The sequence below is a fragment of the Plasmodium malariae genome (genome assembly GCF_900090045.1).
Source record: "Plasmodium malariae genome assembly, chromosome: 12".
Taxonomy (NCBI): Eukaryota; Apicomplexa; class Aconoidasida; order Haemosporida; family Plasmodiidae; genus Plasmodium; species Plasmodium malariae.
The window spans coordinates 1,422,537-1,442,066 of NC_041786.1; the positions used below are offsets into that span (position 1 = coordinate 1,422,537).

Here is a 19,530-nt window from a genome sequence, read left to right on the forward strand (position 1 = left end):
AAAAAAAAATGAAAATAATCGTTGCATCATATCCTTTTTTTTCAGTGTTGTATATTTTCCCGCATTATTTATTATTTGATGAAAATTTTGAACTGTTCGAGGTTATGTGAAACATGAATCTTCATCATAACATAAATATTCACTTCAAAACTTTGCCAGGCCGTAATGGTTTCAGAATAACCCGGTCTTACTCATTACATGTATATATGGACACATACAAATTTTGTGTATGTAAGTATGCATTTGTTCACATATGAACTTGTTAGTGTGCAGGCTCTGTAAATCCTTTTGAGGATGCAATACCTTTTATAAATGACATTGTATTGCTTTTAAAAATGTTAATTAAACGAAAGGCCGCCTACCCTTTTGATCCTTATTCGTTCAATTGTTCTACATATGCTTCTATTTCTATTTCTATTTCTATTTCTTTTTTTTTCTTTTCTTCTTTTTTCCAGGGCTTACATAATAAACAATTTGTTTTCCTTTGTTCTAATCATTTCGGGAAACCGCCATTTTGCATATACTTAGCCTGATATGCTCACGAGATATTCTTTTTTTTTTTTTTTTTTTTTTTTTTTATATTGGCCTGTAATATTGTGTACAATCTGAAGCTATTTTCAATTTTTTTTTTTTTTTTTTTTTTTTTTTTTTTTGTTAAAATGAATGATATACCTTTCTTCCCTTTTTCTTATGTATGCGATTTTTTTTTTTTTTTTTGTTCGTTAAAAAATATATATTTCTATATTTACCCCATGTAGAGTTAATACAGAGTTATATGTAATGATAAGTATGTTTTTTGTTTCTTGTTTTTTCACTTCCTTTATTTTCCCATCTTTTACATCTCTCTATTTTTTTTTTTTTTTTTTTTTTTTTATGCAGAGATCTCGTTTAACATTTCCGCACTGTAGTAGTTACACTGTATTATTGTTGATTAAAAAAGATGAGTAACGTGTTAGCAAATGTGTTGAAAAATACGAAATTTTATTTAGATAAAATCAACTTCAGTCTCATCTTTTTTCCGAGTTTGCTTATTTATAACATCCCGCTAAAAAATATCGAAATAAGAAACATATATTTCGAAATCGAGTTCATTAAACAAGTAATTAATTTTTTCACAAAAAAAAAAAATAAAAAGATTGAAAAAAATCCAAAAAAAAGGCTAGAAAAAAAAAAAAAAATATGTATTACTTCTGTAATATTATCATTAGACTTAGAAGACTACGAAACTTATAACTCCTATTACAGCATTTACTTGAGATTGATAAAAGGTAATGTTACGAACAAATTAATATACACTATTTGTTTGAAAATATCTGTTTTCTTTTTAAAAATAATCTTAAAATATTATTATATAAGCATTAAAAAAATTGATATAAAAATATATTATAATCATAAACATAGACACAGTAAATATTGTAATAATGGAAAAAACATATCCAGGGGTAAGAGCTCCTATGACTTGATATTTAAAAACATTAATATTGTACATGATGGTTATGCGAGGAGATCGAATAAAGAAAATGAAAAAACAAAAAAAAAAAAAAAAAATGGACAATACTTACGCGAAAGTCTAACCCAGTTGGTGCCTGTTCATCAGGTTAACGATATTGTTCTTGGTAGTGTTAGCCAAAATGTTAGTAACTACTCCTGTAAAGGGAAGAATGACAAGGAGTGGAAATCTGAAACGCTTGATGGTTATGTTTTCTCATGCAAAAGTATTGAGCTGAAAAAAGAGAACAACAAGAGTATTTCAGTTTTTATTAAAAATATATTTTTTTTTATTAAGGAAAAAAAAATATTCATTCCCATTTTTTTTATTAACATAAAAATGTGCGAATTGAAGGAAATATTTTTCCTAATACATAAAAGTAGAAGAAAAATTAGAAGAGATAATTTCGTAAGAGATTTAATATATGCTGTTAAATTGCAGAATATAAGGAATTCCCACATTGGTAGTAATGGTAAATATGATGATATTGATTACGGCTTTTTATACTCAAATATTTACTTTTGCATGAACAGGTTATTTGTTAATGTTCATTTGGAGAATAATATTACTATAAAGAATGAAGTAGGCAATTTATTTTTTTCCATTCAGAGGAGGGAAGAAAGTGGGACTGGGAATGCAGCTGATGACGGTAATGGTAAAGCAGGGGATAGTGGCAGTGATGATCTCAACTGCTACAAAACTCGCCCAAGTGCCTATTACTTGCGTAATAAAATCCAGCTGTTTTTTAACTTTTTCCTGTCTTGTTCAGAAAAAAATTTAATTTCAGTTAGCTCTCCAAATAAGGATAAATTTAAAAAAAATATCTCCATAAAAAGCAAAATGGACAAATGTGAGAGAAAATATACTTTAAAGAATATGCATGTAGCTTACAATAAATTTAATTTAATTAAAGTAGAGAAAATAAATTTTTTTTTTGAAAAATATGACTGTAAAAATTATTTAATTTTAAATAACTGCTCCATCATTTTGGAAATGGTAGAAAGTATAGACACGTACAATATAATAAAAGAGGATTTCTTTTCTGAATGGAGTGATAATGAAATAAATGAAAGAATATTTCCGTTAAGTATGGGAAAAAGAAGTGTAAAAGTGGAAAATCAGGGATATGATAGAAGCAGTATTTGTTATGTGTGTATTAAAAATGTATTCATTTACCTTAATAAAAATATGGATAAGTTTAAGCTATTATATGAAAAAGCCGTGTTAGTGAGTAGGGAAAAAGGCACATTGTCTTATGACAGTAAAACTACTTTAACTAATCGGGAGGAAATAATAAAAATTGAAATTAAACAAATATATAATTATAAACAGGAAAATGGATACCGTCCAAGTGGTACAAAGGTTGACACAGTTCCATGTAAAGATAACGAAAATGATGCTAAAAGGAGGAGCAAGTGCAGAGCAAGTGTACTTCCTTCTTACCAAAACAGTAACATGTACAACGTTATAGAATCGCATGAATCATATCTTTTTCTGAGCGATGTTATTATCAGCAGTGTCTACTCTGAACACAATGTTGTGTATACATATGCATTAAACGATAAGGTGAACATAGTTTTGAAAGAGAAGCAGGAGAAACCAGGAGAAAGTGTTATGATAATTGTCTATTTAAATAACACCTCATGGAATTTATCACCTGAACATATCAGCTTTTTTTATTACATGTTCTCTCTTTATTGTTTGCGTATAAGAAAGAAAATGTATTTTGTTAAAAACCCCTTGAGAAGGAAGTTTAAACGGATGAGTGAAATGGGTAGGATGAACTCTCCCTTTGTTGTAAGCGTTATAGGCATCAACTGTAATGTTAATTTGTTCTGTCTATCCCCTCACTTCGATGTGCTTAGAGGCAGTTTCAACAGCTCAATTAATCAGAACAACGCTGGGAGTAACATAACCAGCTTCGATCGAAGTGGTGAAGATGCTAAGGGGATGAGGAAAAGAAAGAAAGAAAAATTAACACACATAAAGATTTCTCTCAATTTTAAATACATTTTAAAAATACGTTCAGGACATGCTAAATCTAATGAAGCGTTTAAAGAAAAGAAAGTGAACACTCTGTATGATAACTACTTCTTTCTGAGCAATGTACAGGTGCAGACAAATGCATTCACCAATATACTTCGGCATATATGCACATTTGAAAGGAAAAAAGAAAGAGGAAAAAATAGTAAAAACAAGAGAAGAAAAGGCACTATGTGCAAAAATTATGATATAATCATAAAAATTAAAGACAAGAAAGTATATGTAGACATTGTAAATAAGGCAAGAATTATATTTATAAATTTTATTATGTATCAGGTGTATCTAGCTATTAGGAGAATAATCTATCTAGGTGATATTAAGTTAGGGTACAAGACTTCAAAAAAGAAGTTTAGTATTGAGAGGAAAAAAATAAAAGGGAATATATACAGAGTTTTGTTAAGAAAGCTCAATCGTATAGTTGACCCCAATGAACAGAACATATGGGAGGCAACGAATGGCATCCATAATATCAATGACTTCTTTAACGAATCGACATATTCAAAAAGTAAGAATGGTCAACAGGATGTTACATATAAGAGTGAGTTTTTGCAATATTGTACATTTTGTAAAAATAATTTTAAATGTAAAACGAAATCAGTTTATAAGAATGACAAGGCTTTAAAATATTTAACACAGATAAGATTGAGAAGTAGAATTACTCTCATATCATTTGATGATATGTACAACTTTGATCAATTGAGAAGAAAAAAAAATTATGACTTGTTAAGAAATCAATATATAGTAAGCACAGATGCGAATATATGTCTTTTCTATTTTGATACTTTGTATAAAGAGAATATAAAATCATGTAATTTTGTCAAGTTGTACATTGATTTTTACAAATTAAAAATAAGCAAATATACTTATTTGAATAAAACATACAATATTTTTTATTTCGAAAGAGTTAACTCTGATTATATGAAATATATGGATGTATTTCACCAAAATTTTTATAAAATATTTTCAAAAAAAAAGATTAACTACAACATAAGGGATAACGTAAAACGCTACTTCATCCTAGTCTCTACTATAAAGAACGTCGATTTTTCCGACCGAAGGAATGGAGAACATGAGCAAAGATTACAGGGCAAGGAAGATTACATTGTAGGTGGTAAGAAGCGAGTAAATCGCGTACACCCAGTGAACACTCTTCGAGCACAAAAGTATAATTCGAAAACGAGAATATACGCAATGAATTTCAGTCTGCTCTTCAAAATGAATGACTTTTTTCATTTTCTAAACAAGTACCTTCTTACCGACTTTTGCAGTTTGTTTTCGTTAAAACATGCTTGCGAGAGGGAGGAGAACAAACGTGGAGGTGGATATGAAGAAAGAAGTGAAGACAAATCTGATGTTATACCTAAATGTCTTTCCTTCTGCGACTGTGAACTCATTGACCCCTTTTCGTTTAGGCATTTTATCATGTTGAAAAATAAAATAGGAAGGCATCAAATGGAAGGGTGCCAAATGGAGAGTTTTCACAATAAGCATAAGTGCTTCTTATCAGATGGTTGCTCAAAGGAGCAGAAGATACATCATAGCGATACTTATCAAATTCGAAAAAAGAACATGAAAAGTGCTACCATAAGTTTAAACAAGTATGCCCTATTTTTTGAGGATGCTACTTTATTTCTCCCATCAGTTGTAAATAACAGAGATATCATAGTTGTACAGAATAATGTGCATATAAAAAATAAATTCATATTTAAAAAGAACAGGGAGTATAGAAAAGTTTCACTATATGACAAGGTTAATGTTTATTTTTTAAATAATTTTTGCTATACAAATGAAAGAAAAAATATAATGAAAAATGGAAATATATTGATAAAATATTATAGAAATATGCTGTACAAAAGAAATTTATTTTCATTATTTGTATATGCCTCGTGTGTTATTTACCTATCACCTATGAACTACCATCTATTTATGAACGTCTTCTTTGAAAACGTGCTACACAATAATTATGAGTACTTCTCTTCTAAATTATATAAGGGGAGCGGCACTACTAGAAATGGTAGTACCATAAACAGGGAAACAGTTGCTGTGGGAAAGCACACCTACGAGAAAGATACTTCCTTTCAAGTGAGAAAGAGCGTTAGAAAAGATCTAAACATAATCGTACGCATGTTCGATATGCACATATATTTAGAGAATGCCTATTCGAGTAGCAGAATGAATTATATATTGTGCAAATTTATTTTCATTAAAATAGTGAAGTACATAAATGATAGTAGTCTCTTGACATATATCAAAGCGTATGTACCAATAGTTCTAAACTTTTTTTATGAATATCCTTTTGACATATTACTCTCATATAAAAAGCTTAAGAAAACAAATTACATGAAAACGTTACTTAACATGAACGGAGAAATGTGTAATTACACTGCTATATCATTTGATGGCTTTATTAGGAAGAAATTAATTAAATACAATTCTTTACGCAAAAATAATGGGAAAAAAAAAATTGTTGAAATATTTTATAAAAGATATAAAAATGACTTATTTGGGTATAATATCATGAATGAAGTACAAGTAAAAATTTCTAGCGTTTTTCTAAGTACCGATTTGTTCGAATTGTTCAATTTGTATACATTTTATTTTGTTGAAGATAAGAATTTATTCATTAATCAGATAGAGAAATTCTTGCGCACTGAAAAGTTTGTTCGTGTTTTTGGAAAAAGCACATGCGAGGTGGAAAAATGGCAAGAGGAACAGAGGCAAGAGCATCAAAAACAGTATTGTTATCATATCCACTACAACCAGCAGCAGCAAGAGAAGCCGCATCAGAAGCGGAAATTGAATGGAGGAACATCTGAGAGTGATCATTTCCGCAAATGGAACGGCAGTGCCGCAAACATGCGAGTATTCAAAATAAACACCCTGAAAATGGCATATACAGACGAGCCGAACAATGTTTACCTGCTTTTATACGAAAAAATGACGAAACATTTAAATGCGCGGGACTTTAACAACTATAACTGCATAGTTAAAAGTAACAACATCTACAAAACAAATGTAAATATTAAACGTATCCATTTTATGCTGAACTTTTTGTTTTACGAAAATTTGTTATGTTTGAAAAAGGTACAGAGTAGTGTGAGTAAAAAAAATATGAAAAAAAAGCGTTACTGTATAGGTAAAGACAGAAACACATTCAGCTTAATTTACAAAGGAAGCCTACATTTTGATTTACTCTTCAATTTAAGAAAAAATCTATTTTTAAAATTTGCAAATACGTCAAAATATGTGTATATTAATAATTTCATTTTTGACAATTATTTCGAAAATTGCATGACCTGTTCATGTAAAAATTCAAATTTTGTGTCCAATGTTATATTAAATAATTCAAATGAAAAATTAAAGGAGTTTATTTATTTTAAGTGTATAGTAAAGAGACGAAATAATTTATATTTATTGAACAATCATATTTTCTACTGTGTTAGTAAAAATATAAACATGCAAATAAGTATGAGAAATGAAAAAATGGTCCTTTTTTATGATAATAACAAAAATGTATGGTTTGATCATTTTCGTTTTGTATACAATTTCTTAAATGGTTTAGTAGAAAGGCGTACCTTTTGTACAATGAATGACGAGAAGAATATCACAAAGGATGTTATATGCGATGTGCAAATTTTTAATAGTAGCAATCAAAATATACTACAAAAAGATAAGTATTCATGCCCATTTGAGAATAAGAAAACTTTAGAAGACTTGCTCAATGTGGGTAATATATATGAAGGAAATTTCACGTCAAATGTCGGTGGAAGAACTTCCATTCGTAAGGGTGAACGAACGAACGACCATGCAAATGCTCGCAAGAATACACAATGCAAGAATAAATTTACAGCGCCGAAATATATTGATGTACATGTAAATTATGCCAATATTCAAATAAGACTAAAAGATTTTTTGTATTTAATTAATAAATTATATGAAAGCGTTTTTTTTTTTTTTAATTATTATGCCGAAATGAATGCATGCTTTTTTACAATCTGCGAGACATTACTGAAAAATAAATATTTTTGTAAAATTAAAAAAACGAAACAGGTAGCATACTCTACAATAATTGTACACATGATAATAAATACCTTGCATGTTCATATTTTTCAAAGTATACCTTACCAAAAAATAAATGTGTGCAAAAAAAAAAAAATTATTCTTTTACATGCTAAAGGAATGTATGAGTATATTTCATGTAATAAGAAAAAAGACGCTCTATTAAAAAAGCATGAGTCTGATATATGTTGTAATTTATATTTTTCAAAAAATAATATATATGAAGAATTTGCAAAGAATGTACAAATGCGTATTATTTATATAAAAAATAAGGAACAAAATAATTTTCATCTCTTTCTTAAAAATAATATAACAAATATATTCTTAACGAAAAATATATTTAGAAAAGTTATATATCTGTATGATGAGCTCACAGATAGAAAGAATTATAACAACAACGACAGGAATAGCAACTACATGTGTGAGAGATTATTTCATGTAAGGGGAGAAAATTATCGTTGTTATGGCTCGTGTGAAATGTGCAGGCATGGTATGGAAAATATGCAAGGTGAAAAAAAAAAAAGAAAAAAGAATGAACAGATAGATGAAATTGAAAATTGGCAAAAGGGAAAAAATCAAATGGAAGACTTCCTCTTAATGGACAAAGGTGAAAAGATAAAAAAAGATACCAATAATGCTGACAGTATTATATTGTCAAACAAAGAAAAATTAAGAATTAAAAATTTTTGTTTCTCTTTGGAAAGGAACAAAACATGTACCAATGTGATAAGAAAAAGATATAACAATTGTTCGCATGACCAATATATAATAGTAAATAATTTCAAAGAGAGGATTTTTTTTTATCAAAGTAAAGAGATAAAAAATGCAAAATTTGAAAACGTATATCCTTTATATATGTTTTATTTAAAAAATGGAAAGAGTGTAAACACTGCAAATACTGCAAACATTGCAAACACTGCAAACATTACAAACACTGCAAACATTACGAACATTGCAAATACCATTATTTTTCCATGCGTAAGGGAAAGATACATAAGAAAGAATGAAATGACCATGATGACCGATGGCACTTTCTATAATTTCATCTCAAATACATGTTTGTACAATAACACAAACCACGATATTATATTTTTTTATAAAAATTATAAATCCTTTTTATACTCTAAAAAAAATTCGTATATTAATTCGTTCCATTTAAAAAACGACAATTTTTGTTTTCTTATTTTTTATAAAAAAAAATTATACGTCTCACAAAATTTAACAATCGATTCTTTAAAAAGTGTACATACAAATAATAAAGAAAAATTAATGCAAAATATGCAATATATAAATTACAATTTCCGCAAATTAAAATATATAGACAAGGGCCAAGATACGCTTTACACACTTTTTAACAACATAATACATCTAAAAAAAATTGACGACATCAAATCATTTTTATATGTAGATATGCACACAGAGAAGAATAAGCAGAGGAGGAAAGACATAACCAATTTCAATTTTAATAAATATAATATTTATAATGTTATAGAAAGAAAATTTATAAAAATGGTATTAAATGACGATTATATTAATAGTTTTAAAAATACGAATACTGATCATTTAGTTTTACATTTAACTATTATAAAAACACGGGGTAGCTCGTACATGCATATAAATAAAAGGATAAAATTTAGAAATACCTTGCCCATAACAGTGTATTACAACTATCAGGGGAAGTTAACCAGTGTTCACTCCTTTCAAAGCAGAGAAATATTCTTTGATGATTTTCATCTAAACGTTAAATGCAATCACATGCATCAAGGAAAGCTCGAAATTTGCTACCACAGAAGAAGGGGAAATAAAGAAGTAGAGAAAGAGGGTCATAAGCAGATTTATAGAAAAGAGGAACAACACAGGGGTTGGAAGCGGGATGAAACAGAGGAACACCAGAAGGAGCAACATGTCAAAGGCTCTCAAGCAGGTAATACCTCACTGAAGAACGAATTGGATAGAAGGGGGGAAAATGGTCCAAGGAAAGATAGATATATAATTTATTACTACACAAATGTGATAAAGAGGAATAACGCTATTATAATAACGTGTCACACGCTAATTCTTCTATACAGCTTTTGCGTAAAAAATTTGGAAATAAACAAAAAAAAAATTTATTTTGCTAATGATTTAGGGGGAAGCACAAATAATACTACAGTACAGTATATATACCCCTTAAAAGAATTAAAATGTTATACTAGTTTTTTTAATGAGTCGATAAATAGCCTTATTTTTGAAAGCATCAAATTAAACAGCGTTACGATAAACAGTTGTCAGAACGTGAGCACACAGGAAATCATAAATAATAGACCCTACGTTTCATGTTATGTTATTAGTTATATAAAAAATAATACATGTAGCGGGCGTAGTAATCCAAACTACTATTTTAAAAATTTTTCCTCCTTTTTAATAGTATACCCAAAGTATATATTAATCAATGAAACAAATTTTAACTTAGTGATGTTTCCTTCTAACGGAAATGGGATCAATTACCTTTTCCAGAGAAAATCTAGGAATGTCATTAACTTAATAGAGAAAAATGAAAAAAATTTCTTTTTTAAAATTAAAAACACGAATATGCACAATAACTATTTGTACTTATGTGGAGGAATAGATATAACGAAGGAAGCTTCCTACATCTTTTGCTTTACAAAAATGGGGGGAAAAAATGACTTGCGTGAGGTATATAAAAATGGAAAAAAAAATGACCTGCACAAGTCAGGTAAAAATTGGGGAAAAAATTACCCGCAGAAGGTGGATAAAAATGAAAAAAAGAATCCCTTTATTAACTTAAAAATTAGCATAAATGAAGGGAGTACGTTGAGAGATAATGATGTCCATTTTCATAATTGTTTCTTTATAACAATAAGTGAACATATATCCCGCAGAGAAAAAGAGGTCAAATACATTTCCTACATAAATAATAACATGATGAACGTTCGAGAGAGCAGTGATAACGTAATAATGAATATTTATAAGTACATAGAAAAGGAGGAAGAGATAAAGAAAATATACATTTACAATAGTATGAATACAGGAATACTCTTTGACATTTTCCACTACAGTGAAATTGTTTACATAATTGGTAGTGTTACTAGGGGGGGTACTATGAGTGCTACTACAAGTAGAAATGTGGAGAACGATGGAGAACAGAATGCACGAGAGGAGAAGAAAGAGGTTAAATGGATTGAAGGGGCTAATCAGGTTGGACAGGTTGATGCAGCTGGACAGGATGACGAGTATGGACTGATTGACGAGAACGCAGGGGCTGATTACATGCAATATGAAAGCAGTCTGCCCTCATGTAACCAAGTTAAAATTGAAAGAGGAAATAAAAAGATTAAGGAAAACTTTTTTTTAAATATTTTTAATGCAGAAAGTAGTGACAACTCTTGTTCAGGCGAAAACCAAAACACGAATGAAAATTTGGATTACGATTTTGGAAAGTTATCGAAAGATAAGTTAAATTATATTATGAAAAATAGTCATCATATTACAACGTTCATGCAGAATAATAAGAACACAATTCGATACGTAAAAGAGAAAAATATTATGTTTTTTCCCTTGAGGAAAAATAAAAATATGAGAAACTGCTTTTTCCTTATATGCCCATATAAGTACACTACTAAAGGACAAATTTTTAAATTTTCCTTAGAAAGAAAAAGGCACCTATTAAAATTTGTAGAGAAGGAAAAAATTATATTTGTTGAAATATTTATGATTCAAAAGAAGAAGAAAATCATTGTAAAAATTTCTCAGTATATTGATAACATCGTACATATTACTGGAAAGGTGGATATGCACTTGTTATCTAAGCAAAGTGCCAACCTTAAACATGAATTGTATAGCATTGATCAATCATATGAAGGGGAAAAAACTGTAAAAAAATATTCTAAAAAGGAGAAAGATTTGAGTTCAAGTGATATGATCAATGAAATTAATTGTAGCTCATTCGTTAAATCATTCTACTTTAGTTATGAAAATAAATTGTTTAGGAAATATTGCACCAGTTTCCATATATTTGGGAAGAAAACAAATCGGAGCATGCTAGTAATAAACGAGCGAAAAAATCGATTTCATAAGTGTCGAAATATATTAACCTTTACGTCATCACTACGTAAGAACGTTTCCCTTTACACAGACACTGATGAGAAGAAGGGGAACCTGTACTCATTTGTAAAGGGAGAAAATTTTATTCATGTAGGGAAAGAGAAAAAGATTTTTTGCCGATTAACAAAATATGAACAACGGGGTTATAATATAAAAATAAAAAAAAAGGACAAAGCAAATATTACAGTTAAGGGAAAATTATACGCTCACCATTTTATAAATAAAAATGTTGCTTTTGTTGAGAGTGTAAATAAATGCAAATTTTTTTTTTTAAAAGAAAATAATAAAACAAAAACATCAGAGGTTCATTATTTTTTTGATGTAAAAAATGAAATTAAAATAAATTTATTTGCATCCATGCTATTTGTAAATAATGCTATAACTAGACAACAAAACAAAGAAGGCATTTTTGTTTATGGTAGTGATGGAAAGGATTTGAATAAAATAGAAAGGAATTCTGTTATTAGAGAGGAATACCAATCCATTGATTATCGTAATAAATATATTTTAAAAAAAAAAAAAAAAAATGCACATATATTTACTCTCGTATTAAAAAATGCAAGTGCATTGATTAAGACACAAAATAATAAAAATTGCTTTTCTTTACGTGTAGAAGATATGTTCATAATAGACAACTACTCTTCTTTTCCAGTAAAAAAAATGTTTTTCAGAAAAAATATATTAACGTCTAATAGTGCAAGTAGAGGAGATAATACTACTCATCTGGGTAGAAGTGATAACAATGAGGAGGTTCCTTTTTCTATAAATAATTTACTGCATGCCGAATTGACCTATGAAATGGATCCAAATGCTTGGGTCATAAAAAAATTAGAGTTTTTTCTATTACCTGTACATGTGCAAGTATCTCTGGAAAATGTGGAAAAATTGTACGATTGTTATCAAAAATTTTGTAAGAGGAAAAAAGAAGGGAAACAAAACTACAAAATGGATAGATTCCTGTTTGAGTATAATATGGACCATAATATCAAAAATACTGGCAATGGTAAGAAGTCAAGGAAGTGCTGTAAAGACCGGTTAAAGCACATTATCAGCATGAGAGATAGTGTTAATTTTCGTCGTTATTTAAAGTGGACAAAAATGAGAAAATTAAAAGTGGAGCATTTTAAGGTATACAGTTTAAAAATAAATATATGCTTCACGAAAGAAAATAATGATTTAAATATATATAAGAAAAAAAGGAAAAACCTTTTTAAATTTGGTATATTCCTTTCCTATTTAAATGCATTAAATGATGCTGACTTTGTCATTAATCAGCTATACTTGCAAAATATAAAAGAAAAAAAAATAACAAATTTTACTAATTATGTTGTAGATTTCTATATGAAGGAATTATATAAAAATGTATTTTACTATTTAACAAAGATGAATTTAATAAACAAGTATTTGAATAGTTATTACAATTTCTTTCACTTGCTCATGGGTAATAACTTCTTTAATATGAATGTATCTACTAGTCTTAAAAATGTAAAGAAAGAAATACAAGATAGGGGCAATATGTACTTGAACAAACGATACCCCTGGAGTCGGGAAGAAGAGGAATTAACTACAGGGGGGAATACCGACCCGAATGATGATCCTCGATCGTTCGGAATAGGTCCGTGTGATGAATGGGGTGGAAGGGACGAAAAGGACAAAAGAAACGAAAACGATATGTACGATGAGAAGGATAAAAAGCACATGTATGATCATGTAAACGATCATATGAATGCCCACGTTGATGACTACATGGATGACCATACTAACTACTACAACATGGCAAATAATAGAACTACCCAAGTATGCAGAAAATACAAAAGCTTAATACTCGAAAATGTAACAGACGAGGGGTGCACACAGTTTTACAGAAATATGGACAACCTTAACCTATTTAGCGATTCGAATTTTTATCTGAAATCAAAGAAGAAGAAACATATAAAACGTGTTAATAGGGAGCTATTTTACACTGTTGAGGGGAAAAAAATGTTCATATTTGATGAAGACTTAAATTACAACAAAAGTGGTATCAAGAACGACTGGAACGATAACTCTAATGAGGATACCACTATTAATCATGTTATTCGTGAAGATGGTGTACCCAAACAACACAAGGAAGAGGTCGAGTATGCCAACAACTTTACCCTTTTTAATAGCGCTCTAAAGATTATAGGAAAGGACATTATGTCCAGTATTAACTATTACTTGTATGATAAAAACGGTCAAAGTGGAAGCAGAAGTAGAAGCGAGCAAGGAAGCAGCGAGAAGGGCAATAGTCAACTTGGATACAAATTAACCAAATTCAAAAGAGATAAGGTGCACATTCTAGAGTACTTTAGAAATGGACTAGGGGCAACACGAGGGAATGACAACTCGCCTAAGGTATTAAACAAGAAAAAAAAAAAAAAAAAAAAAAAAAAGAAATAAAAATGAAGGATAAATGAACAAAACACAGAAAATACCATTGCCCTTTCCGCACGTGTATACATATACATATATATATATATATATATATATATATATATATATATATATATATATATATAATTATTAATTATACGCACATGTAGATTTACGCATTAGCCACGTTAAACCGATACATGTGCGTGCTTGTTCCTTTTTTTTTTGCTATTTTAGGACAAGGAGGAAAAAAACAAAACAGAGGAATTTACAACGTACCTCCAAATTTATAAGAAAAACAAAATTGTGCATGACCCTCGATTTTTTAGAATATGCTGCCCGATGGACAACATCGTAATGTAAGAAAAAAAAATTTCTGTGTAAAGGGAATAACGCTGGCGGAAAAACAGAAAAACAAAAATAATAAAAATACACGTTGTGCGAATGTATATCACTTCTATTTGTTGTCCTCCACGATTCTTCTTACATAACAGGGCGTACATTTTTTTTTTTTCATATGCACGTTTTTCGTCTCGTCATTTCGTCATTTCGTCATCTCGTCATTTCGTCATTTCGTCATCTCGTCATTTCGTCATCTCGTCATTTCGTCATCTCGTCATTTCGTCATCTCGTCATTTCGTCATTTCTTTTTTTTTTTTTTTTTTTTTTTGTTAGACGAGATTTCATGGTGCATAGCTACCTTTACGATGAGAAGGAAAATTTCGCGTTGCTGTTTTGTAATAATTATTTCGTTAAATTAAACAGAAACAAAAATAAAATTATGATAAGAAAGGAAAATATTGTAAAGGTTGAGATCAGCTGTATTTATTTCAATTTAATATTTGAGAAGGATAAAGATTTAATTATAAATATAAAGAATATAATCCGAAAGAACAAAAATAATTTTCTTTCTTTTTATTTTGATATCCTTTTCAAAATAAAAAAAAAAAAAAGATTGACATATAAAATTCACAAAAATTTATTACAGATATTATACTTTTTATATTATATTTTTCATTTTATTTACAATTATGATAGAAGAGTAAAAAATCTAAAAAAAAATATTGTCTCATCATCAAGTAAAAATAAGTACCCTTCTGTTACAATATTTGAAGATTACCAGAAAAATTTCTTTTCATTTTCATCAATGATGCATTTAAATATTTTCTACTTAAACGTAAAGAGTTTTCTATTCAGTCTAGCACAGCAGTGATCATGCGCATAGCATCATGCGATTATGGGGGAACGCGGACATTATACGGCCATACAGTAGTGCGAATATAGAAAGCATCTGCGGCAGTATTTAACTGCACACTAGTTTTTAATCCAAACAACATTTTGCCCAACGCACAAAATAAAAAATTCAAAATTTAAAAATCAAAATTTAAAAATCAAAATTTAAAATTTAGTATTTATGTTTCTTTTTTTGTTTCGTGTTATCTTAACTCATAATTTTTTAAGTTTTTTTTTTTTTTTTTAATATTTACCATTAAATTAGTTTTTGCATTAACGTGTTAATAGATTAATATCGTTTGAGCATTTCCCACGACGCCTTTTTTCCCATACATACGTATATTTGTAAATTAGTTTATCTGTTTATTTGTTTATTTGTTTATTTGTTTATCTGTTTATTTGTTTATTTGTTTATTTGTTTATCTGTTTATTTGTTTATTTGTTTATTTTGCTCCGTTCGTTTGTTTATTTATTTGCTTGTTCGTCTGTTTGCTCGTTTATTTATTTATTTCCTTACAATTTAAATCAGCTTAATTTTTTATCCCATCGTACATTCGTGAAGTAAGCGGTACATAACAATATAATCATAGTATACACATATACATATATATATACACATGCTTTTCGTAATATCAAATATGTGTATATTGATTTATATATATTTATATATAGGTAGTGGCTCTTTTTTTTTTTTTTTCAGAAAATTTTGAGCCTACAAATTTGAATTCATGAAATCAAGTGTACTTACTTAAATGTGCAGCTATTTTTAAATTACTCCATTTTTTCATTTCTTTTCCATTTTCTTCTCTGTTTGAACAATTTTTTTAATTCTTTTTTAGTTTGCAGCCATACTGTTTGTGTATATCAACATATATATGTACTTACGTATTACGTAAGCATTTGTTCATGTATATAGGTTTGTACTGTGCATACCTAAAGCAATGTTCGCTTGCGCCTTTTAGCCAAACCTTATTTTTTTTTGTATTTTTTTTTTTTTTTTTTTTTTTTGATTTATATGCAGAAATTTAAGAAAGAATTTTTTTTCTTATGATAATTTTTTAAAAAGTTGGAATAAGACTAAATAGGAGACTTTAAAAAAAAAATAATAATAACAAAATAAATAAATGAACGAATAGAACGAATAAATGAACGAATAAATGAACGAATAAATGAACGAATAAATGAACGAATAAATGAACGAATAAATGAACGAATAAATGAACGAATAAATGAACGAATAAATGAGTAAATATATACTTTATGTTTATACATATTGCTGCTTGATAAGCTTGAAAATAAAAAGAAAAAATTTCCATTTGGAATTATGGTATATATATTATGTAAAGACATTCTCTTCAATTAATTCTCGTCAAGTACAAAATATGTGAAATGAAAAAGTAAAGGGAAAAAAAAAAAAAAAAATATATATATAAATAGTGGAAAAAAAGGAATAAATCAAGAGGGAACAAATAATGGGTACTGTAAATGAACTCCTAAACTACTTTACTGTTAACGACGATACCAATGATTTAGTAAACAGTGATAAAGAGAAAAAGGAAAAGGCAGTTGTCAGGAGATATTTTCCTGGAAAAGTAATACTTCTGAGTATTCCTACGAACGAAGCGCATACGTGTACATAATACCGTACATGCATAAATACATACGCACATGCATAAATACATACGCACATGCATAAATACATACATATATGCATAAACATATACATACATACGTACATAAATTATATGTATGTATATATGTACTTGCAAGCATTGCAGTTCAGCATGTTCGAAACTGTTATTTTGTTTTGCTATATTTTGTTATACTTTATTATATTTTTTTTTTTTTTTTTTTCTTTTTCCAACTCTATGCTGTAGAAGCCGCATTATGCCAAAAAAATCAACGCTGATGATGATGATGATGATGATGATGACGATGATGAAGAGGATGATAAAGAGGATGATGAAGAGGATGACTATGACTACGACAACCAATTTAATGAGGAGCTTACTGAAAAATTAAGAAAAAAAGAGCAGGAAAAAAAAAAAAAAAAAAAGGGAGTAGCACATAAAGACATTGAAACGCAATCCAACAAACTTAACGCAATTGATAATCGATACGAGAGACTAAAAAATAAGAGTAAAAAATCGCCAAGAAAAGAATGGCGTATTATATAATACCTTTTACATATTACGTAATACATGTTACATATAATATGCTGCATATAAATTTAAGTGTGCGATACGTTATTGCGTTTGTGGTGCAAGCATTTTTCCCCTTTTACGCACACGGGTACATATATGTATATATATATATATACATACATACGTGCACGCCTATAAGCACACATACAAGCAAACACACACGCTTACTCTTTTAATAGGTATAAAGGGAGACGATCTGGAAAGATTAAAGAGAAGGGTGAGAGAAGTGAAAGTAAATGATTACTCAGTACTGAACAAAGAAGACGGTAATAACGTAAAGGGAAAAGATGAAAAGAAGGATAGTTATACACATTTTCCAGTAAGTGAACATGAAAATGATGAACTGGATGATGAAGAAGATGACGAGGGAGTCGACAATGACGATGATGATGACGAGGAAGACGATGATGAGGATGACGAGGAAGACGATGATGACGACGAGGAAGACGATGATGAACAAAATGATTATGAGAATACTATGAAACATGAGTTTATTTCAAAAAATTGTAGAAAAACACTAATAGAAAAAAAAACAAAAGAAGATATAGAAAAGAAAAAATTGGAAAACCTAAATGAGGAGAAAGAATTAATCGAAATAGAAAAAAAAGAAAATGTAATAAAAGAAACATTAACTCAAGAAATGATTGAAGAAAAATTAAAGAACAAAGAAAATAATGTATACTCGTCAGAAGAAGATTTTGAAGATGATGAAAAAGATGAAGAATTAAATGAGGAAGAATATGAATTATGGAAAATAAGACACATGAACAGATTAAAAAGAGATGAACAAGATAGAAAAAAATATGAAATTTTAAAAATGGAAATTAAGGAAAGAAGGAAAATGACAGATAAAGAAATAATTGAAGAAAATAAAAAATTACCACATAAAGAAAAGAAAAAAAAGAAAAAAATGTTATTTATGCAAAAGTATTATCATAGAGGAGGATTTTATCAAGATTTATTTGAAGAAGGAAAAGAAGAGATATATTTACGAGATTATAATGAACCTGTTTATGAAGATAGAATTGATAAAGAAAATTTACCAAAAGTTTTGCAAGTAAGAAGAGGAAATTTTGGAAAACAAGGACAAACAAAGTATACCCATTTATTAGACAATGATACTTCAAAAAAAAATTCCTTATGGAAAAACAATGATTCACTTTATCGCTCCAAAAAGAAAAAAGACTTGTTCGAGCGACCCACCTACAAAAAAAAATGATGCTTTCTATGAACGTAAAACGTGCTTCTGGCCATGCTTCCGGTGCGCACGTGTGTGTTGTACGGATTCATTTAAACACATACATACATACGTACATACATACATACGTACATACATACATACGTACATACATACATACGTACATACATACATACATACATACGTACATACATACATACATACGTACATACATACATACATACGTACATACAGACATACATACGTACATACAGACATACATACGTACATACAGACATAAATACATATATATATATATGTTTTTATATGTATACATGAATGCATGTTTGTGCGTATGCGTATGTACTCTTCTTTTTTTTTGGTGCTTTTTCCCCCCTTCCTTTTTGAGAACTTTTCGGGTGTTCAATCTCATTTTAATATTGTGTATTATACCGTCTTCCCTTTTTGTTTTACCATTTGTATGTGCCTTATATAGCTGTTATATATTTTTGTTAATTTAATGTATTCCTTTTTAATATTTCCTTTTTGATACATTTCTTTTTAATTTATTCAAATTTTGTTTTTTTCATTTTATTTTAATTTAACTTACTGTTTAACTTATGTTTAACCTCACTGTTCTTTTATACCATTTCAGTTGTATTTTATTATTTTTTTTTTTTTATCTTAATTTTTTGCACCCCTTTTTTAAGAATTAACAATTATATACATATTAAAGAGGCTATGACAAAAATTTGGAAAAATTGATAAATATTTCCAGCCTTCTACTGTTTCATTATTTGCAAGTATTCAAGAAAAAATGGGGACAA

The 19,530-nt window shown here is 28.6% G+C and overlaps 2 protein-coding genes across 2 annotated transcripts; both read left to right on the plus strand.

The window, feature by feature from the left end:
* Positions 1–940: 940 nt before the first annotated feature.
* On the plus strand, positions 941–15,302 carry PmUG01_12040400 (conserved Plasmodium protein, unknown function; the record flags this gene model as incomplete). Its single annotated transcript, XM_029006614.1, has 3 exons — positions 941–14,071; positions 14,327–14,448; positions 14,765–15,302. The coding sequence occupies 3 exons, from the start codon at positions 941–943 to the stop codon at positions 15,300–15,302; spliced, it is 13,791 nt and encodes a 4,596-aa protein (XP_028863085.1).
* Positions 15,303–16,794: 1,492 nt separating this feature from the next.
* Positions 16,795–18,745, plus strand: PmUG01_12040500 (micro-fibrillar-associated protein, putative; the record flags this gene model as incomplete). The annotated part of the gene is made up of 3 exons (XM_029006615.1): positions 16,795–16,914; positions 17,200–17,488; positions 17,706–18,745. 3 exons carry the CDS (start codon positions 16,795–16,797, stop codon positions 18,743–18,745), a joined length of 1,449 nt encoding a protein of 482 aa, XP_028863086.1.
* Positions 18,746–19,530: the final 785 nt, after the last annotated feature.